The 11,661-nt window shown below is 37.3% G+C and overlaps 1 protein-coding gene across 5 annotated transcripts in view; it reads left to right on the top strand.

Annotated features, from left to right (window-relative positions):
• slx4ip (SLX4 interacting protein) overlaps window positions 1–9,690 on the top strand; it is a 40,602-nt gene extending 30,912 nt beyond the window's left edge. For 4 of the 5 annotated variants that reach the window (XM_052572918.1, XM_052572921.1, XM_052572920.1 and 1 more), the window contains 2 exons: window positions 8,080–8,180; window positions 8,252–9,690. In XM_052572918.1, the coding sequence (XP_052428878.1) occupies window positions 8,080–8,180; window positions 8,252–8,780 (630 nt within the window). In that variant the 3' untranslated portion in view covers window positions 8,781–9,690. The remainder of the gene's footprint in view (window positions 1–8,079; window positions 8,181–8,251) is intronic. The other variant, XM_052572919.1, reaches the window with a different exon arrangement.
• The last annotated feature ends 1,971 nt before the right edge of the window (window positions 9,691–11,661 follow it).

Raw genomic sequence — 11,661 nt, forward strand, 5'->3', positions numbered from 1 at the left:
ACTATATGCCTATACACATGTTGTATAGAAACTGGTCCAAGAGTGTGCATATTATTTAGAAAATATACGATTTCTGAACCATTTATAGAAAAAGCCAATGATGTGAAATTCTGTAAATATATGAAATAGATTTTAAAGCATGAGTGCTGCAAATATCACATGTTTACATGTTTTTAAAATGCTGTCAAGTGAAGAGAACTCCAATTTGAGCAATGAATGTGTCTTTTGTATGTTTTCCCTAAGAAATGCATCTGATTATCTCTAAATAGATAGCTCACACAAAAATACTTCATTTACTAAAAAAGTCTTCATTTACTAAACCTCATGTCATTTAAAACCTATATGAATTACTTTCTTTCATTCAGGTTGTGCCTTGACGATTCGATGTTTAAAAAAGTCGTTTTGTTTGTTATTCATCTTGATGCTACTGTAGGAAATTGAATGCAGGATACTTATTCTGAAATCATGAGTTGCATCACTGGTACACTATGTATTTTGCTTTCGGAAACAAGACCACAGTTTTACTTGGCTCACACACATGCCCTCTTACTCACCCACTTTTATGGCAACAGTTGTGTGTGGGTCTGAAGACTGTGATTTGGTTCAACAGGATACTCAGTGGTAGGATCTCTGGAGCCATGAATGTCCAAGTGAAAGCATCCTTGATCAGACTTCCTGCTGTGTGTCCAGAGTACTTATCTGTTGTGTCTCCACCCCACTCAAATCTTCTTCAAATCTTTTCATGCCCACTTCTTTACTGTGAGTCTCTCTCAGGTGATACTACTCTATCTAACAACAGAATCCTGGGAAATGCGCATAGAGCCGCCCACCTTGGGTGGACATCAAAGATGAAGACAGTCTCCCATCTGTCCTGCCATTAATGTCGGTACTTTTTCGAGTTGAATCATTTGCCATTGTTTTTCTTTGAGACGTTTTCTTTCAGCCCTTTTTTCTTGCGTTGCTTTGGCTTTCAATGAAAGCAAGAATTGTAATAATTTGAGTGAAGTTATCCAGTTCGACAGTGAAAAGTTCACATTGTGTAACCGCTTTTCCAGTTCAGTGAAGCAGGGCCCTTGTTTTTGCATTCCCCTCATCAGGATGTGGTTCTCTGTGCTTGTATATACTGCGATGAAGGGTTAGCAGGAGCTTGCGGTGGTGCTCTCGCTGTTTGGCAGTTTGGAGAAGAGAGTGCATCAGGAGAATGAGTTTCTCTCATGACAAAACAATTATTTCAGTTGCTCCGCTCTAATTTGTCACTGGGATCCTTTTCCTACAGTTTCTTTCTTTCTTTTTTCTTTTTGCTTAAAGTTAGCCAGGAAAGTTATGAATCTTAATAAGAAATGCGGCTCAGCTGTATGAGTCACATACGATGCAGAATTTCAATTTGAAAATGATAATGGCTCGGTGAATTTGTTCTTCCAGTGTTGTCATATGTTTATGGTGAGTTTCTCTCACCGCAGCGCTTGACAGTGAGAGTCTGAATGACGCCACATGTTTTGAGGCAGTTTGGGAATTTGTCTGTGGTCCTTCCATTTGATTTAAAGCTCAGTTTGCAAAACATAGTTTATATCAGCTGCGCATAACACCTATCCAAAGGTCACACGGTTACACTCCCTTATAATGTGTGTTTTCTGGCTGCAAGAGAGCGTGTGAAAATGATATATGGCAGGTATTATGTGCAAAGTCACCAGTTCAGACCCTGGTAGGGCTGTTTCATGAACTGGAAGGTGACTTGTATCACTGTCAGAACCAGATTAGTGGTTCCTTGGGTGATTCACATCCTGTGGTGTGGTCTGAAGTGGTTCGAATGGGAAGGATCCTTCACTGTTGCATAGCAAAGAAGCGATGGGTCAGCACAAAATCACGTCATCACTGAGACGGCAGACCTCTCTTCCTTTTCCCCTGTTTAATGCACTTCCTGAAACTCTTCGAGAAGGTGTCTATTAGATTGTCTTTACTGGAGATTGGGTCTGTGTTTGGTCACAAATCATAATGTACACTAGTGTTTGAGAGTTTTGAACTTTTGAGTTGTAATTTACACTACAGTCTAAGTAAGTTATTGGAATAATATGGATTTTAATGATTCTTCTTAACTTTTCATTAAAAAAAAGTACCTTTTGTTTACTTACCTTAATGTCACTCCAAACCTGTTTCTGTGGACCATTTAAAAAAAAAAAAAGGTATCTGTACAATTACTATCCATAGTGTCAAATATTGTTTGAAATCCAATGACTTTTGAAAAACAATCTTCATTTCTAATCCACAAAAGCGTTTTGTATTTTGATGTTGCCACATCTGTGCCTCTGGATATGTGCTGGAAGAATGGGAAAGATAGCAGCCTTGTAATGACGTGGCGGATCAAAGCTCAGCCAGGCAGATGTGTTTTTACAGCCTCCTCTACTTTGGGGAGAGCTACAGTGTTTATGGACATAACTTTATCCTTTCTTTGTTCATCTCTTATCCTAACAGCAAGCCACAGAACACTGTAATTTCAAGAGCTTCTTGGCCCTCACAAACTCATTGTCACCTAATCTGGTTTTCCTCCACCAAAACAAAGAGGTGGATTCCAGGGTGGTTATCTTTTATGGATACTCTTCAAGTCAGTGCTCTGTTTTAGATGGCTGGAGCGTTGTTCTGACAGGTACTTACAGAAGACATACACCATTTATGACTTTTATGACTAAAATAAGAAAATATTTCTTCTGGCATTCATAGAATAGACAAATGTTCTCCCTCATGTTCTTTGTGTAGGTGACATGCATTGTAAGGAGACCAAGCTGGAGTTTCTTTCTTATTTGTTTGTTGGCCTTGGTTTTGCTTTGGTGTACAGAAACAACAAACTGAAATGAAGCTCTCAATTAAGCAAGCCTGTGCCATGTTAGACTCAAGACTCCCCAAAGGCATCATCTTTGTGACGTTGATGTTGTCAATATTCAGACTTTCCATGATGGTAAAGAAAAATAAAAAAGTATGGGTGCTGGTGTGGTATGCTTTAGCGTCTCCAAACATTAATGCTCACATAATTCATAGTAGATGGATCTCATGGCTAGTGAATGAACAAGGTACAAGGTAAAGTTACTGACCAATTAGAAGCCAAGGTCTGTTTTATATAAGTTTTTTTTTTTTTTATGTACTTTAATGTTATCCAAGCTTCTTATGCTTAAATTCCCACACTGCTGCATTCATATAGGGTGAATAGAAGTGAATGAGACCTGGTCTAATGTGGCCGCATTTTTACTCATCATAACTACTGTACAGTAAACTTGTTTGGACAGTCCTCTTAGGGAAATCTACAGTGGAATTCAGTGCTTTTGCTCAAGGGCATTATGGTCAAATGCAAATTCCGGTACGCAGATCTCTCCCTGACTGATCTTTGTCCTGATCTGTAACTGCACTTCCACTACCCACACTGTGGGCCTCCAGGTGCTTGTGTAACAGTGATCTGCCTAATGGCTAATGAGTACAGGTCACATGACTAACGGTACATATTTGTTTGTTTACTAGTAAAGATGAGCCGTTGTAAGGGTGTCCACGAAGCGTGCCAGTGCTTACAGCTCCTTATTTAGGATTGAGCTTATGAAAATGTAAAGGGTGAATGAATCTTGAGTCAAAACTGACTCATTTCCTTTTATAAATGACTTTAAGTAGTTGATAGAAATAACTTTCTAGTATTTACAAAAAATCATTTAGTGTAAAGGAATAAATAGATGCTATTTAAGTGTTTATGTCAAGGGTATGTGACCTGCATTCCTCCTTACTGGATTCTGCTTGAATATCTTTCACTTTTAACTTGGAGGTTATACGCAATGAACACACCTTTTATAACTGTAGAGGTCATTAGAGCTCTGACATTGTGCCAGATAATAATGTATGGTGAGTCTGTATTATAAAGTCTCTACTGATTATAGATGGTGAACAGATTATTTGCATGATACATCATTTATCAAGTGAATGACAAGTAATCACGTGCAATCAATATTTTTATTTTCAATTTAATTTATATTTTTAATCATTTCCATGGTTACACGATTTTTTTTTTCAGATGTATTCAAATGTCTATTTTTTTTAATCAGAAAATACATTAAAAACAATAACATGGTGAAATATTACTACAATTTAAAATATAGAAGTGATGAGAGAACTAAATTTTCATCAGCCATTATTCCAGACTTCAGTGTAATGATCATTCTAAAATAATTCTAATATGCTGATTTGGTGCTCAAGAAGCTTTATTATCGATATTGAAAACAAAAATTTCTTAATACTTTTGTGGAAACTGTGATACACACATTTTTTTTTTACAGAATTCTTTGATTAATAGAAAGTTCAAAAGAACAGCATTTATTTTAAATGTAATTATTCTGTCACTTTGATCAATTTAATGCATCTTTGTTGAATAAATGTATTATTATCTTCAAAAAAGAAAAAAGTGTTAATGACATCAAACTTTAGACCCATCGAATTGTGCCTTCTTTCTCTCCGTTAACTTTCTGACATAAATAAGGGCTTTTAAAGGGTTGCATTTGCACCGAAAAATAATTTGAAAGAATGAAAGAAGGACTAAGAATCTCCAACAACAACTCACAGTGCTACATTTGCTACAAGTGCCTGCGCTTCAGTATATTTATCGCTGTTCACCATATTTGGGAAATAAGTTGACCCAGTGTTTACAGTATGTTTACACAGAGTTTTAAATCATGGCGAGTGAGGGCATTTTTGTACACGTTTGGCCAATCAATGTCTACTTGCTTCATGGATAGTGCCAGCTGTGCTGGTTAGACCCTGCTGCGGAGTAGGAGCTAATTTGGTTCTAAAAAAAAAGGCAGTTAGGTACTAAAATCCCCCAAAAGCGGGTAGTTCCACAATTAGTTCTGGTACTATGAAAAAGTTTTGATGATGCGAAAGGCCCTGATTTCTTGTCTTAGCATCTTTCTTTTTCCCTTGTTCTTCTTTGAAGCCCAGCAAAGTACATGAGAGAACTGCTTCTTGGGAGAGCTTTTCTGGGAAAGAAACACTGCTACATTGTTGCTGTCTCTTTCATCTGTTTTCCAAAGGTTTGTAAAATGCATATGAAGATATTGAAATTCATATGTTCTTCCTCCCCTATCCTCCATGTTTTTGTCGAGCGTGTGTATGTGCGCTGTACCGCTCACGCTCGCTGGGTGTGTTTATTTTCAGTGGACTTATCGTTAGTGAGTGTGGGTGTGTTTCTGCACACTAGTGTGTCTGGATATCCCCCTAAAAAATGTCCAGTCTTTGTTACAGTGGGCGAAGGGTAAGTTGGGGGGAGTTTGTGTATGTGTGTGTGTGTGTGTGTGTATGTGTGTTTGTAGGAGACAGTTCGACTGACGGTGGTCATGGATGGAACACAATCTATGGATGAGACAGCAGCTTGCTCGCTCTGACTTTATAAAAGGATTGTTTTTAAACATTAGCGGCCCACATTAAAACAAGATTTCCTATGAATACTTGTCTCTGTGGGTGGACACACCACAGAGAGTCTCTTGGGTTCTCATAGACTCTGTTTTCTCAGATCTTCACATGCATTACCTTTGCCTGCCTTCACAAAGTGAACCTTCTCACTAGCTATTGATCAGGCCATTTATAGTGAAGCAGCACTGATTTATGTGTAGTCCTGCTAAACCTGCTAGTTTCAAACAGCTTGTGGGAAAAGCTTTGATGGAGTTGGCGCTTTCTGTCTGGCTGTGGTTTCCTCCCATGCTTTTTTTTTTTGACTTATGGGTCATATACTGGTAAACATGATAAACCGGTAGAAACTTGACAAACTGTATAAATGTTTTATTATTGTTTCTGTTGCGGTTATGTTTGAGTGAGGTTACAGTGTTGTGTTATCACAAAAGATTATACTGTTCATGCATTTTTGCCAGTTTAATGTTTCAAGTGATTTTAAACCATTCAAGCACCATGAGATGCAAAAGAATTAAATTCGATACTCATGCATTGCTATTGTTTTTGACAATTTTGGAATTGTAACCTTATTTCTAGCAAAAATAACGTAATTGTGAAAAGAGACCTATATTGTGATGAAAGACTTGGTATAGTGCCAACTAGTGAATTTTGGACATAAAATTCACATACACTTGCTTAATATGGATAAATATTTATTCAGTAATAAGACAAAATAAAATACTATGAAAACATGTGAACCAAATAAATTCTCACATCAAAAATTCATGTTATTTGAATAAAATTAGCACAAAGCGTCTCAAATTTTGCTTGGGCATTGTGAAATGTCAAAATGATTTGCTGCTCTTAACTTCCCAGAGCTGTTTGACAAACTCCCAGACAAAAGTTCACCAGAGTGTTTTGCTCTAAACCGCAAATAGTTTATTGCATTTACTAAAAGACCCACCGTGGCTTTCATTTCTATTTAGCACCAATTTTCCCATAAGAAATGATTTTGTCGTCTTGACATGGGGTGGAAATGCTGCATTGTTTGCAAATAAAAGTACATTTATGCATTTGGCAGATACTTTTATTCAAAGCAGTTCTCAAGGTTTAAGTTCAAGGTTACTTTTTTCTGTTCATGCATTTCCTGGGAATTGAACCCATGACCTTGGCATTGCTAATGCCATACTGTACTGTTTGAGCAACAGGAATACAAATAAAGACTTTTTCTTAATTTTGTGAGATTTTATAATACTTTTGTCTTCATTTAATTTTAAACACAAGAGCATAGATGGAAAGAGCATGCGCAAAGATAAGCAAAATGTATAGCGGGTCAGTCTGTCTTCTTTGTTTTTCATTTGTATTTGTTGAATTGTTGATGACATCACAATCACATGCACTATGTGGTTCAAACCTACAACCTGTTTGTTATCATCCCATATATTTATCCACTAGACCACAACAATTTCCTCTATAAAACAAGGCATTATGTACGAGTATATAGAGAAACCTCTTCTTCAGGCCTCTGTGCACTTCATATGAAACACATCCCTCTGGATTTCCTCATTTCGCTCTAATGACACGATGGACCTTGTGCTTATCTGGCTGCTTGCTCCTAAAATAGAACTAATAGCCTATATATCATGAACCTGTTCAGAGGCCGTTTGGTAAACCTACACTTTTATGAAATCCAATCAGTTTGGACTGGAATGATTGTTTTGTGTCAGTTAATCGCAGTTCAATGATCCTGTGTCTCTAAAGACGGCAGCCACAAGTACCTGCTCTGTTCTTGCTCAGTCAAGGATTGTTCTGTTGATAGAGCTTCATTAGGACTGTTGAAGGTGTATGTTGGTGGGATTCAATAAGCTGCTTCGTCTCTTTATTCTTCTCAGAGCTGCCCGGTTAAGCATGGCTAGTACTAAAACAAAGCCTTCAAAGTGTTTGTCAAACTATTCAGGTGGTCAAGACAGGTCGTAATGAACATACACACATACACACACACACACACACACACACACACACACAGTCAGTGAATATTTAAATAATATGTTTTGCTCAATGTGAGTGTATTTACTGATCTCTTAGCTTCAAAGAATCTCAAATTGCCACACATCAGCATTTAAAAGGCATGTTTTTTATGTGATTCTTAGTATCAATTTTAATACCGCAACAAACATGAATATGTAACACATTCAACCAAATTGGTACTTTTGACATTATTTATATTAACACACAAACACATAAAATATACTATATGCACAAGCAAAAAAATAAAAAATAAAGCAAATATTTATATCAACATTTTGAGAACCAAGACAGAAAAAAGGGAAAAAAGGGAGCTTCCTCTGAATACTGGCAGTTCAACACAAGCTTGTGTTTTTGCTTGGTCTCTTGGGTAAGGCCGTCAAAATCAAAGCATCCCATGGATTTGTTCCCATGGCTCCACCAAATATCGTTAATTCATGTCAGTACAATGGACTTCTCTTAGAGTCTTTAAAAAATAATAATAATAATTTACTTCATAGTTTCTGTCAAAACCTAATGAGATCCCTACATAGACAACATCTAATGAATGATAAATTAATTTATAATGAAGATTTCTTTAGTTTTTATCCTCCATTTTGAATTTAATGCATCTCTTAATTTTATTTATTAATTTTTTTGTCTCAGCAGTGTGAACCAAACCATTCAAAGTATTTTTCTGGCTCTGGCGAGATGATAGATCCATTACCCAGCTCCACATCAACAAAAAGAGCCATTCTTCAGAAGATGCAAGTACTGTTCTGATATACCTTGCGATGATCCATTTACATCTTCATGTAACCTTTCCTAATTCCTCCAGTGCCAGGCAGCCTAAAATCCAACCCCAACAACGCCAAGATGGTCAAGTGGACAAAGCTGAAAAGGGGTCTGCTGAAGCATGTCATCCTGTCCCCATATCGTCTAGAAGCTTTCTCACGAGTGAGTCATTGGAGGAAGGGAAAGCAGTATTGTCATCTAAATTAAGTAACAGTAAAGAGACCACCGAACCAAATCTTGATGCTACCGGTCTGAAGAGACGACCGCGGACCCAAAGTAGCTCAGGAGAAGACACTTTCCACCAAAAGACAAAAAGACCTCGTCTTGGAGAGCCTGCAGCATCAAGCGATTCCAAAAATCCCTCTTCCGACGTTGCTGCTGCAGACTCTGTTTGCAGTCTCCAGCCTGAGATTTCACAGACTTACCAAAGCGGGCTGGCCGCAAGTTTGAGAGGCCTATCCGTCAAGCCTTTATCCTCTGGCTCCTCTATTAGTTCAAGATCTGTTGCCAGAGAGGGAAAGAAGGGGGGTGAGCACAGAACATCCCGATTACGCCGGCTCAAGAAGTACTAAAGGGGCGTAGCGGCATGGAACGAGAGCGGATGTCTGACGCCACCACGATGGATGTTACAGTACACACTTCTACTGTAATACTGTCTGTCAGCGGCAGTTGCACAAGCGTTCACCACACGCAGTATCTGCACATACAGTACTTCCCTTCTCCCTTTAAAGTAAAAAACACAAAACTGCTCAAATGCTTGAATTAGATTACCAAGAAGCTTTCACATTTTTGAATCGACTCCACTAGCAACAACTTAAAAGGAACTCAAGCAGACAGTAACTTCACTCTAAACAAAAACACAAATGCAGTTCGCGTTTTCAGTGTAAGATTTGTATTTCAGACTAGCGGGAGCCGTTGAGCACACTGTGGCTTCAAGCCCAAATCTCTGGCTCCATCCGTCTGAAATCTCCACTCTTCCAGCTTCAGCTGAGCACATGATTGATTTCGCTGTGTTCTCACATACACCGCGCTCCTTAAGCGATCAGGGTTTTTCACCGTTGGAGCCGACTGCCGTCTCCCTGCGGTTATTATTTGTAAATGTGTTATTGCTTTTCGTAACAGCTATATGTCTGGTGCAGGATGACTGACAATGTCATGAAACGCTGAAGTGGCGCTCGCGTCCGATATTTGGCTAATCACGGGTGCAGTCGACATTGATTTAGTGCGTGATGGCAGGATGATTATATGTATGGACATAAATTCGTTGAGTCACATGCTTTATTTTCCAGCTGTGCTTACAAATCCCTCAATGTTTATGCATTTTGTATAATAGAGATGTGTCAACTTTATCAGAATATACAACATTGTGCAGTTATAATGCCATAACATGGCAGTCGGAATACTTCTGGTTTAGAGTAACAACATGACTGTATATTCTGATGCCATGTCATGAATTTAAATCATTAAAGATAGCAAACCATTTGTTGTTAATCAAACAATGTTTGCATTGAGACACTTGTGAGCTCAATGTCCAAGGAATACCTTAAAAACTGAATGCAATCTACTGTACTGCCTTAAAATATAACTAATGTTTTACTATTACTTAACCATTAATAATAAAGGAATTCTGATTTTTTTGACACTATCTGGTGGTCAAAATGACATACTGCAACATCGGAGATCAACCTTTAGCAAATTGAAGCTGAAAATCGCGAGGTAACCAAAGTAGCAGCAGATCTTTTCCATATTGTGACTAACACTCAAGTGTAACAGATAAGTGAAAAATTACAACGTAGGTTCGGGAAAATTAAGTCTTTTTATTGCTCGAGATGGGTTGGGTTTTATGTGGATTAAATGCTTGGAGAAATCCAGCATACAGTATATAACCAAGAAGAAAACTGAGTTATGACATTTTGATTAAGGCCAGGATAATAACATGCATTTACAAATTAGAATTTTAAGTTCATGTTAATTTAAAAAGAACAATTTTAACCATTAAAGAAATGTCATCAACCCATTCCAAACCCATTCAGCTTCCTTTCTTCTGTGGAACAGAAAAAATAAATTCTGGAGGCTGTGCTGAGCATTCATTTTGATGTAATTACAGTGAATGGAGATGGATGTTTTCAAGCCTTAGAAATGACACAGAGCGCAATAAAATAATCATAAAAGTTACTTGTGCATTGTATCCAAAGTGTTCAGAAGTTATAAAAGCCTTTGTGTGAGAAACAGACTGAAGTTTAAGTTGTTTTTCACCAGTGTTCCTCTGCTGCGACCAAATTGAGTCAGCAAGTTTATCTCGAGTCTGATTCATAAATCAATCAGACAGGTTTTATGAACTGGATGATTGAAAAGATGTGACTCACAAGAATGATTAGTTCACAAATTGGACTCCAGCAATTATAAGAAAATCTTGAGTGAATGTGCACTTAAATTTCTTCAGAAGACTTTGAACATAGGCATGAGTTGTATGAACCACTTTGATGATGTCTTTGTGTTCTTTTTGCACCTTGAAACCTCCAGTCCTCATTCAATATGCATGGAAAACAGCAACCTTACTATCCAAATGCCTTTTTTGTGTACCACAGAAAAAATAAAATATATGAACAATATATAAATGCTGATAGAATTTACATGATACATGGCTGGAAAACCCCTTTTTTCTTCTCATCACCATAAGCTTTGCCTTTGCCCTGCAGTTATTTTCCTGAATACCTCATTCATCATTTAGGGAGGGAAGTTCAGTCGCAGCGTCAGTCTTCGCATGGTACAGAGTACATTCAGACCTGCACGGCTGTACCACGAAAAGACATTTAGACAGACCTTGTGCCTCACATTACATTACGTCAGCGTAAGAGAGGATTCGGCTCCTCCCAAAGCAGCACACAAACATTTAATTTTCCTTTTATACAAAATGTTTAATAAATATAACATTCAAAAAATATTGCCAGGAACAAACTAAAAAACAAATTTACAGTAAGGTCAAATATGAACACTGAATATTGCCATGAGCTCATAGAATTTACAGTAACACTTTAGAAGGTTCCATTGGTTAATGTTAGTTCATGTTACTTTAGTTGACATGAACTAAGCAAGAACAATCATTCTACAGCATTTATTAATTTTAGTTAATGATAATTTCAACATTTACTAATGCATTATTCGAATCAAAAGTTGTGCTTGTTAACATTAGTTAATGCACTGTGAATTAGCATGAACTATGAATAACTATTTTCATTAACTAACATTAACAAAGATTAATACAGTAAGAGATGTTTTGTTCATTGTTTGTTCATGTTATTAATGCATTAACTAACATTAACTAATGGAACCTTATTCTAAAGTGTTACCTAATTTACAAATGTGATAAGCTTGCCGGTTTGGTGTTTTAGAGAGCCTCAAAATAAAAGAATAACGAAAAGAACACTACATGTGCACAGCAATAGAAATGGA

Source organism: Carassius gibelio, chromosome B13, assembly GCF_023724105.1.
Source record: "Carassius gibelio isolate Cgi1373 ecotype wild population from Czech Republic chromosome B13, carGib1.2-hapl.c, whole genome shotgun sequence".
Classification (NCBI taxonomy): domain Eukaryota; kingdom Metazoa; phylum Chordata; class Actinopteri; order Cypriniformes; family Cyprinidae; genus Carassius; species Carassius gibelio.